General features: G+C 34.1%; 1 protein-coding gene across 1 annotated transcript in view; it reads right to left on the minus strand.

Annotated features, from left to right (window-relative positions):
- Positions 1-8746, minus strand: part of MS3_00011166 (uncharacterized protein) — a gene marked incomplete at both ends in the record, with an annotated part of 49024 nt that extends 40278 nt beyond the window's left edge. The window contains one exon of the mRNA XM_051219576.1: positions 7127-8746. Coding sequence (XP_051064275.1) covers positions 7127-8746 — 1620 coding nt within the window. The remainder of the gene's footprint in view (positions 1-7126) is intronic.
- Positions 8747-15070: the final 6324 nt, after the last annotated feature.

Raw genomic sequence — 15070 nt, forward strand, 5'->3', positions numbered from 1 at the left:
ATATATATAAGGGTTTCCCCGACAACTATTTATCATCTGGCAGACTATATGGATATATAATTTAGAAGTGAATATAAATCATTTTTAGTAATAATAATAATAACAACAATTGAAACTTCACTGGTTGACTGGTTGTGATCATGAGTCAATTGAAGCTAGACCACTATGGAAAACCTGAAAGCACTGGACGGTCGTCTCGTCTTACTGTGGGATTCCTTAGCAGTGTGCGTCCATGGTCCCGCCCCTCCGCGAGATTCGAACCCAGGACTTATCAGTCTCGCGCCAGGCGCTTAACCAACTAGACCACTCAGCCGGCTGGTATCCAACGGTGTTAATGTCTAACTTCAATCAATCCATGAAGTTGCGCCACCGTACACCATTGTCTTCAGCAAGTTCCTATCTCACAACAGACCTGGTTGAAAATCTCTACAAAACCCATTCTGATAATAATAATAAATGGATTCATCAGTTGATGTAAACTAGACAACGATTGAAAACCTAGAAGTATTTAGTGATCATTTAATCCTAATATAAGACTTCTCAATAGTACACATCGACAAACTTAAAACAAAGAGTGTTCAATCCAGAATAAACGATGAAAAAGAATCAAATCTCATAGGGAATGTTAATTTTTACAAGATTTCAGATACATTTTGTTGATGACTCTCAAATAACATGAAACACAGATTCTAGGTTTACTAGGGACTGACTCTACTAATCATTTATTCAATACAGATTTTCATCATATTCGTTTATTCATGTATATCCAATAGTTTATCTATAAGTGTTTATGTTATGAATTACACCACAACTGTACAAAATGAAAGGATAAGTGAATGTATTCATTTATATTATAGTGGACGGTCGAGCAATATCGTAGATTGGTTAAAGTTAGGCAATAACATCGTTGGATACTGGCTCACTGGTATAAAGGTTAGGCGTTCGCTGATGAGGATTGGGTTTCTGTGTTAGACTCCATTTATTGTGTAATCGCGGATGCGCACTACTGAGCAGTCCCATACTAGGACGAAACGGTCATCGAGTAATTCAACGTTTTCAATGGTGGTCTAACATTGATCCATTCATTATATCAATCTAAACATTATTTTGATTAACTAAATAGATTTACTCAATTTGTTTGTATATTCATTCGTCTGTTTCAGTACAATCACCATAAAGGATTTTCTTTAAAATTCCATACTCAATAACATTTGGTTTTCAATCAGTCATGAGATGATAATGGTAATGTTGATGACAAAGGCAATAGTAACAGTTGAATTCATGAGTCCATGTAAACTAGACATCCAAGGAAAACCTGGAAGGAATGCATCACTGTTTCATCGTAGTGCGAGACTCCCCCGTAGTGCGCATCCACGATCTCGAAACAAACGGAGTCCAACACAGAAACCTCAGTCTCATGAGTGAACGCTTAATCTCTACACCACTGAGCCGTCATTCAACAGTGTTAATGTCTAACTTCAATCGATTCATGATCTTACACAATCATTCATTCATTGTTTGAGTTGCTTGACTGTCTCACACTCAACACGAACTGGACTCCATTTGTCACTACGTCTCACTAGAACTGGAAAAAATCCATCTTGAATCTAGTGAGTAGTGAGCACATGATAATTATTATTAGAATGGGGATTTGTAGAGATTATAGTCATTTTATTAGATAAATCCACAAACCCCCATTCTAATAATAATAATAACGACTACTATTTTTATTTCAATCAATATCAAAGTCAGAATCTTCAATACGAAAGTCAAGACAATTCTACAGTATGCAGCTGAATCTTCCAGAACTACTACAACCATCATTAAGAAGGTACAAGTATTTATAAATAGTTGTGTACGTAAGATACTCAACATCCATTGGCCGGATATCATCGGTAACAGCCTACTGTGGAAGTGGACAAACTAGCTTCTAGCTGATGAGGAAATTAGGAAAAGATGATAGAAATGAATAGGACATACATTAGGCAAATCATCAAACTGCATCACGAGGCAAGCCTTAACTCGGAATGGTGAAGGGATGCGAAAAAGTGGAAGGCCAAAGAACACATTACGTCAGCAAATAGAATCAGATATGAAATGGATGGATAACAAGTGGAAAGAGCTGAAAAGCATTGCCCAGGATAGGGTTGGATGGCAAGTGCCGGTGAGCGGCCTATGTTCCTTCACGAGGACTAACAGACGTAAGTAAGAAAGTAACTATTTTGATTATTGATATTAATAAATGTTATATCAAAATTACCGTTAACAACTCACATAAATGTTATTTAAATCAATGAACATTATATGAAAGATCTTTGAATGTTTTCTACAGGTGCCTCAATTAATCAATCTTTCTTTTTAGCACTAATGTATGTTCTTGAGACAGGAAATAATAATTAGAGGTGAATGGAAACATATTTTCATGTATAGGGATAGTTTAATATCAACTTACATTGATAATTATGAACTTAAGTAAGATTGATGAATGGTTTTCTTCCTGTATTTAACAAGGTTAAACCGTGTTAGAATTAATTAGGATTAAAGAACTTTTAAGGTTAGACTTAATATTATATCTATGGCTGTTGTTTGTTCCAACACTATTCCATGATATTTAAAATGTGTAAGATTATTGAGAAAGGCTGTAATGATACTATTAATATATATATATATATATATACATAGATGAATGTGCGAATCCACGATCCCATTTCGCGAGATTCGTACCCAGAAATTATTGGTGTTGCGGGCAAACGCCTAATCTCTAGACCACTGAGCCTGACGGTATCCAACAATGTTAATGTCTAACTTCAACTAATTGAGCAACACATTCATGATCTCAACTAATGAAATTACTATGATATCCACAAAAAACCTCTTCTCATATTAATCAACATATGCTAACTAGTGACTGGCTTCAAGGGGTATATCCTGAAGTTCTAGTGAGAAACCGTGACCAGTGGAGTTCAACCGGGTCTGTTGTGAGGAGAGGGGTAGGGATGATGAACCCGGAAAATGTGGAATCCGGATATCAACTCTGGATCTTCAAAAAAAGGGGAGGTGTGTTAGGACCCGATAAACATAATGAATGGTAACTTTGGGATCCTTTTATGGACCAATACTAAACGTATATTTTTATTGCATAATTGTGATATGATGGGAAGAAAAATCAATTTTCGATTGATTTACTCATTATGAGTTTTATTCAACATTCAACATCCGTTTTCATTCAACATGAGGATCATTCAGTGTAGTATTTGATTTGTTTTCCCAGTATGATATTTTCTTCTGTAGAATATACGAGATATTCTTGTATCCCATTGACATGAACTATGCTCAGTAAGTGATTTGTTATAACTGAATATGTGATTTCATCCTAATTATTAATCAAAATGGGTGTGCAATCAATATATAAATCAGTGTATTTTAGACTACTTGATCATCGTTCGTCGTGGTGTTTTGGGGCTAACAAATCTTCACTTATACCAGTCTTGTGTTCTTACTTTCGCATCGTGGGAATTGCCGAGGTCCCTCGTTACGAGTATAAGTGATCAACGTTTCCTCAGCACAGCAATCAGCGACGACCAAATATAACAAGAACACACTAAGTCATGAGTTGGAAGGAGATATGAAAAGGATGAGTCGCAACTGGAAAGAACTGGAAAGGACTGTTCAGGACAGGATTGAATTGAGAGTGCTTGTCGGCGGCCTATGTTCCTCCACGAGAAGAAACAGGCGTAAGTAATTAAGTCACTTATTTTTACTTGTTAAATTATCTGTTAAATGTGTCTTTTCTATTTGGCATATCTCTTCACAATTTCACTTTCTTAATTATGTGGCGCATATTTATTTTGATACTCGGTTGTACCAGTACTTGTAAGAAATAATGAAAATGAATAATAAGTCCCCATTCTAATAATAATTATCATCTTCCCAATAATGACTAGATTCAAGATGGATTTCATCGAGTTCTAGCGAGAAATCGTGTCAAGTGGAGTCCAGTTCGTGTTGAGTGTGAGACAGTCAAGCAACTCAAACAATGAATGAATGATTGTGTAAGATCATGAATCGATTGAAGTTAGACATTAACACTGTTGAATAACGACTCAGTGGTGTAGAGATTAAGCGTTCACTCATGAGACTGAGGTTTCTGTGTTGGACTCCGTTTGTTTCGGGTTCATAGATGCGGAAAACTGTGGAGTCTTAATATTAATCTATTCAAAAGTAGTCTGTTTCGAAAACTATATTTTTCAATTATTTTACTATATTTCGATTGGTAATATTAGGGAAAACATGAATGATATATTTACGTAGAATAGGTGTAATGTGGATAACAATCGAATGCAGGACATGTAACATTTCGTCCTATTAGGGACTTGTCATCTGGATACACCTGTATCCCGGAGTTGATGTTGATGCTGAGATTCAAATCCAGTACTTTGAACCCACAACATCAACTCGTTTCCCATTTAGCTACTGAGTCTAGAAGGTCAGTCAAAACAGTCCGAACAAGACGCATATTTACCAACTAAAGCCGATTGAATTTCAGTAGAAATATCAATAACAGGATAACTTAATCCATTCCAATTTAAAGCAAACCTTATACCCATTGCACAAGTAAATGGGTATGTAAATTCGGTAGCTAAGTGAATAAAGTAATAACGTTTTAAGGTTATGAGTTCAATGAACATCAACTCTGAGATGCACGCGTCCAAAATAGAACAAAACTTTGAGCATCCTAAATCCCATTATTAGTCAAGTACCATGATTACTTCAAGGCAATACACACAGGATGCACATATTCCAGCTAAGATTGAGTACAATCCAAATTTCAATTGTATACAACAAGATTAAATAATATTTAACAAACTAAAGTGCCGACATTCATAATTTTAATGATGAACTAATTATAATTAAAATACTACTGAAAAAAAGAAGTATTGAATATCTGTTTAATCCTAGTGAAAAATCCCTCAAAAAGTTCTCATCCAACATTCCTCTACACAAAATTAAACACAATATCTTTGTTAAGCATAGATGGATAGTGGTTAGCAGTGGAATCGAGGACGCGCGTTTTGACCTATTTAGAAGTCGTCAGTCCAATGTACCTGCATCTCAGAATTGATATTCACTCTGTGAATCGAATCCAGTACCGTTTACTTCAAACGCCATCGTGTTATCCACTTAGCTACTCAGTCCTGATAGCCATTAGCTTGTGCAATGGAGTGAAGTTTAAATTCACTTTGTTTAAAAATCTTATGATTTAAAGCTATACCGAGACAATCCGCATAAGATGCACATATACCAACAAGTATCTGATGAACTGCAGTTTAAAAACAACAATATCATTGGTTTAATGAACTAACCCTTAACCTTTAGACCATTGAGTCAACCTCTAATTGTATCCAAACTTTAATCTTTTTATAATAAAATACAATCACATTCTATTACGTGTCTTAGGTCACTCTCTCTTATTCGCTATCTGAGATAATGGAAAGAAAAGTCCATTTTCGATTGATTTACCAATTATGAGTTTTGTTCAATATTACTTCCGTTCTAATTCAATATAATGATTACTCTATATAGTATTTGTTTTCTTTTATGATATACGATACTCTTATATTCCATTGATATGAACTATGCTCAATATATGTGATCTCATCCTAATTATTAATCACAAATGGATGTATGAATCAATATATAAATGAGTGTACTTTCAACTAGGATCGTCTTCGTCGTCGTCGTGTTTCGGGATCAATAAATCTTCACTTATACCAAACATTATGTTTTTACTTTCATATCGTAAGAATTACAGAGGTCCTTCGTTTCAAGTATAAGTGATAAGCGTGTGGAGATAGGCCTGATAAGTTTATTTTGTAAATAGTTTTTGATGTTATTTGTATTTATTCTGTCAATTTTTCACTGCATGTACATTTATCATTAAAGGATTTTACGAGTTGTTTAAGTGTATGACCTTGAACACCCTTTCTTCCGTCGTGTTACTCTCATAGCATGACACACGCTGTCACTTACTAATAAATACACTGTTACATACATACCTCTTGTTCTTAATTCGCTCGTGATTCTGTTGACTGAACTCTAGATTAAATACCGTCTACATTTATGCCCCCAAATTCCTTGGTATGGCCGAGAGTGGGGCGGGCCCGCCCTCCCTCTCGAAATGCTCTCACACGGCCACGCGTATACAGCCTCTGCCTTCTCGTGGCAGGGGTGTTGTTTACGAAAAGCGAATGTCTGACGCTTTAATCGGATACTAAAACAATGCTGCACATGGGCTCCAGTATCCTGAAGGAACAAATGGCGTATGAACCAATCTTTGATCACCAGCCATCATGGGAATGCATCTCCTCACGATGCTCCACTGCCTTGTGGGTCAGACCTTTAGGTCAAAGGCTCGGGGTGTGGTCTCCTAAGAGAACCACCTTTTTCGATCTGGGCACCCGGGCAGTATCACAGCCCACACACACACAAATATGGTGTGGCGCATATATATTTGGTGCCCTCTTGTACCAATATTTATGTGTTGAAATAAATAAATAATATATATATCATATTCTACGTTTGGTAAAACCACTGGGAGGATATCAATCTTACTGGAATCTTTAATCATCTATAATTATGAATTCTTGTACCAGACTCAATCGGAACACGCACAAACTTTGCTGAATTAAGTAACGTCTCTAATTTTTGTTGTGTTTATAACATTTAACTGACATATATATTAACATTACTATTTGTACTGAATAACTCTGTTATCATTTTTGAGTTCATATATTATTTGGTCCACTACAAACATTCCTGACATAACAAGCAACGATGACGATATATAGATATATATAACAAGTAGCATTCAACTGACGACAGGGATTTCGGGAAAATTTAAACAAAAAAAGACTTTCACAGGTTGAAATCATGAGTCAATTGAAGCTAGACCACCATAGAAAGAAAACCTGGAAGCACTGAACGGCCATTTCGTCCTAGTATTGGACTCCTCAGTGGCAGTGCTCATCCACAATCCCACACCCCACGGGATTCGAACCCAGGACCTACTGGTTTGGCGCGTGAGCACTTAACCACAAAACCCATTCTGATAAAAAAAGAGACTTACCGATTTTGTTAAAGAATGTGTATACTGACTTATTCTATATTGTATTTCAGCATTTTTTCCAATATCTTTATCAATTGCATGAAATTTTGTTACAATATAACCAATTGGTACATCTTCACATACTTCTATTAATAAAGGTTCATTGGATTGATATAATACTTCATTACTATTACTATTATTACTATGATTATTATTATTATTGATTATTGATTTCATTATAGTAAATTCAGGTTTACAATCATTCACATCATGTATATAGATAATCAATGGTAGCGTAGTTGTATGTTTGATTTCATTCAATTGATAATGATTATCTATAGCTAATAAATTCAATTCATATTTATCCATTTGTTCACGATCTAAATTATGATCTAATTGTATTTCTAATCTATTATGATCATCTAATTGATTGAATATTAAACTAAAATAATTGATTGATTGATTCAATTGATTATTATTATTATTGATTATTGAATTGATTCCATGATAAGGAATCGATTGTAATTGATAAGTGATATTTGAATATAAACACATATCATGATCAATGGCTATTGGTAATTGATATTTTGTACCGATTAATGCATCTTCCATAAAATGTAATTCATATTTATTAAATAATTGAAATATTGGATAATTATCATTTAGATCAATTAATTGTATATGAATAGTCATTAATTCTATACCAATCGATAATAAATTCATAGCAATTGTAATTGTAAATTGACAATAAGGTAAATCAAATGAATCATTGATTAGATTTGATTGATTATTAATGATTGAACATGTATTGATCGAACATAAACATGTATTGATTTCTTTAAAAAATTGATTATTATTATTATGATGACGATGATGATTATGATCCCAATGACATAATTGATCCCGATCTAATTTTTTAATTTGTATTAATTCTTGTTTAAATAAATTATAATAATTTATATGAAAATATTTTGAACTCCATTGATTGGATGGAAATAAATATAAACGTGGTAATTCATTATGATGATGATGATGATCAGTATTATTATGATGATTATTGATTATTTGATATTGATTAGCGATTAAATCAATACTTAATAATGGTTTACTTTGATTGATTGTATTCATTTTTAGATTATTATTATGATTATTATTCCATGATGATGAATTATTATTGAATATATAATTTAATAAATAATTCGTTAATTGAAAATCATTAATTAAATTACCAATAAATTGTGGTATATTAGATTCTTCAATAAGTCTATAAGTGATTTGTTTATTGAATGATTTCAATGATCCATCTTGATGATTCGTTTTATTGTTCGTCTTCTTCTTCTTGTTATCATTATTACTATTATTATTATTGATTTTGTTGATTGATGATTGATATGACAAGTCTTTGGAAGTATTCGATGATATAGATGGTAAAGCTTTATACTTGGTTGGATCGAATACATTCGAAGATGATGAAGATGATGAGGATGATGAGGATGATGATGATGATGATGATGAGCATAATAATAATAATGTAGATGAAATACAATTCAATGATAATGATGAATAAATTGTTGAATTAAATATATCTAATCTTATATATAACAATAACATAATAAATTGTACAAATTTACATGATCTCATCTAGATATTAAATAATTACAATAGAAAGAATTGTATGATCTTATTATGTTTTGTCATGTTTTCGTTTCTTCTTCTTCTTCTTCTACTTCTACTTCTTTTTTCTTTCCTCTTTATCTCTTTTTTCTTTTCTTCCTTTTTTCTTTTTTCTTGTACTTCTCTTTGTCTTTTTTGTTTTGATAAAGTATAAATTTCACTATTGTCTTCAATGGAAATCAGTAGTATGGAAAGTATATTGTACGGTAGAATAGAAAAAAAGAAGCAATACACAATTCACATTGTTTCTATATTATGATAATTATGATTAGAAATAATAATTTTAAAAAAAACTATTTATGGACATGATTCATGCATGAGATGATGGAGTTTATGAATGTTGTTAGATCATTATTGAAAATCTGAAAGGATTGAATGACTGTTTCATTCTATTATGAGACTACTCAACATTGTGTATGTACACAATCCCGCTTGAGGGATTCAAGCACAGCGTTTAATATCTATACCATTAAACTCATATCCAATGGTGTTAATGTTTAAGTTCAACCAATCCACGAAATGGCGCGACCATCATTCATTGTAGTGAGATAGGTATCTGTCATGAATAAGCTCTACATATTATTGTAATAGTTATATCTTATATCTCGATAAGTATAATGAATGATAACTTTTGGGATCCATCGATGGACCAATACTATGAGTATATTTCCATTGTATGATTGCTAAGTAACTAAACTATTCATACTCGTGTTCCTCTTATCATAAGCTCTATTTTGACCTATGAACTATTATTACACGATTTACCATTTTTGACTTATGCCCCAGTCTATTAATTACTACCTCCCATATTCACAGTCAGATTTAACTAATTCTTGTACAAATTTCGTTCCCTATTTTATGGTACGGTGTAGTCTGTTTGGTTGGTATATGAACCCTGTATGCTTGAAATATATGACTATTATCACAAAGGCTGATATTGATGTTCTGGACATAACTGGCTGGGCTAGGCGGGAAGCAGGACCAATAAGGACTCTAGACTGCTCGTACAGGTTTTATGCGTCATTGCTCTAATCGACAGTTCACTGTTCTCCAATTGGCGGTATCATTACGCTACACATCAACAGGGTAAACAGACTACAAGTTATACCATTATATGACTTTTTCCATATGCATTCATTCTGACGACACATACAATTTATAAGTATCCATACCAAGGTTGAAATTGATCGTTTCAAATAAGTAGAGCATTAGGTAGAAAGTTAGTAATAAATACATTTTTGTATATTCTACTGAGTAGGACATTGTATTTCTGACGTTTCGTAACTTCATGTAAGCCACTTCTTTAGACTAAATAAATTGATGACCATTTGTTTACTTTGAAGAAAAGGCTTACATTAAGTCACAAAATGTCACAAATACAAATTTTCTACTCATTCAGATATAACACATAAAAATATATCTATTTTTATGATAATTCTTACCGATCAAATTTATTCATAAAACTACTGTGGTGTGGGTTACTTATATCCACATAATTAGTATAGAACGGAGGTCAGGCATATAGCGTATTTCAGTGGAAGATCGGTAATTAAACATTGGGAACGGAACGCAATTAGTATGAAAAGGTATGAACGATAAAATCTGAGACAATGAACTAATATTTGCAAAGGAACAGTCAAATTTGAGACGATGGATTGATATTTTGCAAATTAACTATTTACTATATGGTTCTCAGATTTAATTGAGATGCTCTGTAATTTTGTGCTCAAATACATTCAACTGTCTTCACTCAAGTTCTTGTTCACTACACTACAAGCTAACACGCACATGGCCAACAATCTTCTATAGAACAGATTAGCGAGGATATTGCATTGACATTTTCTAGTAGGTCTGAGTTTGTCTCTCCGATGTGCATCTACAAATTCAGTTGCTGTTGTAGAGAAAGCTATATTAGGCATACTACCAGGTAACTTAAACAACGAATGAACGAGCATTTCCCGGCTTGGTTTGGAAATGGATAGACACAGCACTATCTTGGCACACCTGGTTGGCAGTGATCATATGATAAATAAAACTAAATCATATAGAGTGATCGATTTTGTCTCCTGCATATAGCATAAGTCATAGGGGACCTGATCTATAGCCTTTTGTTAATGTGTTTAGAAGGAACTCGTGACATACCTATACCTTCCTTGACTGAATATGATATCCTGTATTTATTTATCATTTTCACCTCTTCTCGTTTACATTCTTCACAAAATTGCACATTCCTTGTTACATAATTTAATGAGGTTTTGTGATTATTGTTATTATGATCAGAATGGGGTTTGTGGAGTTTGTAGCAATTTAAATAGTTGAATTCATGATTCAATATAAGTTAGACCACCACTAAAAACCTGAAAGCACTCGACAGCCGTTTTGTCTACGACTCCGCACGCGGAACTAATGGATACCAATCAGTGTCGGGTTGAGACATGTATCTAACTCAGACAATGGATGAGTGGTTGTGCAAGATCATGAATCGATTGAAGTCAAACATTAACACCGTTGAATGCCAGATCAGTAGTCTAGATATCAAGTGTCCATGAGCCAGACTGGAGACCCTGAGTTCGAATCCCGCGTGCACTACTGAGTAGTCCCACAACAGGACGAAACGACTGTCGCGTTCTTCAATGGCTGTTCAGCCTACATTGACTCATGAATTTAACCATTAAACTTATCATTATCATTGTTATGCCTATTGAGTCCTAACTGATCTACTTCCTATACTGAACTGTTGACTAGACATCTTTTATTATTCTGATCACTACTACTGTGGTGTGTGCTACTTATGTTGATATAAGTAGTATATGACACGAGTCAGGAATGTAATGTCTGGCAACAGAAGATGGGGAAGATCAAGAAAGGAAGAGCGGGAGTAGAAAGCAATTAGTGTGGAAATGCAAGAACAATGAAGTTCGAGACAACTGAACATTTTGCAAATTATTATTATTATTATTATTAGCTTTATTCAGTATTATATTTTTGATACAATATAGAATGCTCAGCGCAAAGTATTTCAACAAGTTTCCGTTTCTTTCTTCTTGGTCGGTCCTGGCGATAAATATTGAGTGATCGCCAGTTAGATGTTAGCAGTCCAGTAAATGAACATCTGAATGATGTACATTCTTTTCGTTGTATATAGCCAGCAACTACATTATCTCTTATTGAGCTTTTTGTATCTTTGACAACGAAAGGTTGTACACTTTTCAGAAATGCACCAGGATAGCTTATGCGATTAATAGACATAATGATATATTAAAACAAACAAAAATAGATAACTTGATGAAATGTCTAGATGGCATGAACAGGTAGCCCAGATGCTCAAGCAGGCCGCCACTCAGCAGTATTATAGTATGGTTTTTCTATTTTACCAAGTAACTCTGTAATTTTGTGCTTTGATTTACCTCAAAAATTTGATATATTAATAAGTTCTGTATCTCATGTCAATCATCAATCATGTTTCGCAGTCAAATGACCAACCTATAAAAGCATAAGCCTAAACCTCCTGAACCAATAAAACTAAGGGGAAACATATTCAAATATACTTTGAGTCAGTTTGTATAATAGCAGTGTATGGAACATCTATGAAATATTTGATTGAATGAAAGGTCATGTACTCAGAGATGGATGGTGACTAGCAGCGGAATAAAAAACACTCATTTCTTCCTATTTGAGATTTGTCACCTGAATATACTCATATCACACAGTTGGTGTTCACTCTGTGATTCGAACTCAGTACTCTTCGCTTTAACTGTGATGACGCTTATATGTACATCCATTTGATCATTCCCAAATAGAATGAAACGCACATCCTCAATTCCACAAATAGCCACCATTTATCTCTGCTTATAATGCTTGTGATTTAAGGCAATATAGAGGCAATTCATACATGATGTACATGTGACAATAAGAGACAGATCAGTCGTTACCTTAACTATCAATGAGACGATTCAACCAACCAATACAAAAATGAATTAAAGGTCTTGTAGTTTGAACAAAAAACCGTATAAATTCAATTTGTCATGGTTAATAACAATTCGAATTCACTTCTGTTATACTTTTACAAGTTACTCATTAATTTTTATTAATATTCTTTTTGCCTCAATGAGCACTTGTCTCATCAAAACAAATACATATGATCAGAAGGGGTTTGTGGAGATTTTAGAAATCTTCACAGATTGAAATCATGAGTCAGTTGAAGCTAGATCACCATTGAAAACCTGGAAGCACTGGACGGCCGTTTCATGATTTCAATCTGTGAAAATTTCTAAAATCTCCACAAACCCCTTCTGATAATAATCATCTGCTCACTATTGACTGACTTCAAGAAGCCGTTACCAGTGGAGTTCAACCAGGTCCGTTGTGAGATATCAGCTCACTGAAGACAATGGTATATGATGGCGCAACTTCGTGGATTGGTTGAAGTTAGACATTAACACCATTGGATGCCGGCTCAGTGGTCTAATGGTTAAGTGCTCGCGCGCGAAGCCAGTAGGTCCTGGGTTCAGATCCCGTGGGGTGCGAGATCGCGGATGCGCACTGCTGAGGAGTCCCATACTAGAACGAAACGGCCGTCCAGTGCTTCCAGGTTTCCTATGGTGGTCTAGCTTCAAATGACTCATGATTTCAATCTGTGAAAATACATATGATCCATATTTAGTAAGTAGTCAATATAGGTAAACATCTCCGGTATAATTTACATAATAATTGAAACCAACTTTATTGTAAACATTTTCGGCAAGACTATAATTTATGGATGAGTCAATCCGAAGCGTTTAAGCGATCGCGGTGCTAATTTCAGTGTCTGATGCGCATGTACGATCGGTTCATAGCGGATTTTAGAGAAAACGTAATAATTGACTACTACTTGTGGACTTTGTGCAGACTACCATGACGATATTGTCTTTTAATGCAATATCTGTTAGAGTAGGAAGTCTGATAAAATAGGATTTTTTTTGCTCAATCCAGATTGAAACTAAGGCAAATTATAAAAATTTTCGAAGAAACGGATAATAAAAACATCCGTAACGCTGACTGCAGCCGGATACTACAATATATACGGATCATTGGAGAGCGTACAGATTCCTACGTAGACTTGGTTATGTGCATCGCGTTGTTGTTCACAAGTGAACCCAACATTGAAAGTGCATACAAACAGCATTGAAGCTATGTGTTCGAGTCTGAAAGAGATTTTTTGTAACCATATCACAACTCCATAAGCCGACTATCATGGAGACAAATGAATGATTCCCTCTACCACATGCATTACGATTTTAGAACCTCTGAACCTATTAAAAACGTTGATAAGTTTTTGAACCATGTAAAAGACGTGTATCCATTTTAATTCTTTAGTTTTTTACTAACTCTTTTCTGATTGGTTAATATTTCACAAGGTCGTTCAAAGGTCATTCATAAGTTAAAGTCTCCCCAAATTTTCTTCATATGTATATATGATATAACATAAGAAGACATGTAGAAATCTAATTCAATGTTCAATGTGTCACAATTAATTTCAATAATGAAATAATTTGTAGAAACAATCAATATCAGTTATGTATACATAAATTTGGTTTAAGACAAGGCTAAATGCTTGTTTTATGACTATACAGATTCCCATTAACAATATATAACTAATCCATCAAATTATGTAATAAGGAATATGAATGATATTTTCAAAGAAAAGCACCAGTTGTAATAATAATATATTCATTTTTATAAGAAGAATTTTTTGTGGGATTCCTCAACAGTGCGCATGAACGATCCAGTCTCGCGAGATTCGAAACCAGGACCCATTGGTCTTGCGCACGAGCGCTTAACTACTAGACCACTGAACCGACCGATATCCAATGGTGTTAATGTCTAACTTCAACTAATTCACGAAATTGAGCGATACGTCCACTATTGTTTTCAATGAGTTACTATCTCACAAAAGACCCGGTTGAACTCCACTGATCACTTCTTCTCACTAGAACTCCAGTATATACATTATGAAGCCAGTCACTAGTAGATGTGCACTGCTGAACAGTTCCACAATAGGACGAAACGACCGTCTAGTGTTTGCAGGTTTTCCAAGCTGGTGTAGCTTCAATTGATCCATGATCTCAATTATTGAAATATTTAGTTTTGTAGAATAATGTTCAAACATATTACTGATTATTTGTTTCAAGTATAACATTTGAACGAAGTTTCATTTTCAAGTGATTATACTTTCTAAAATTCATAGTAAGAACTTATAACATCAGATTATGTATCTCGACACTAGCCACCGTGTGATGGACTGTTCAATGT

Source organism: Schistosoma haematobium, chromosome 7 (assembly GCF_000699445.3).
Source record: "Schistosoma haematobium chromosome 7, whole genome shotgun sequence".
Lineage (NCBI taxonomy): Eukaryota > Metazoa > Platyhelminthes > Trematoda > Strigeidida > Schistosomatidae > Schistosoma > Schistosoma haematobium.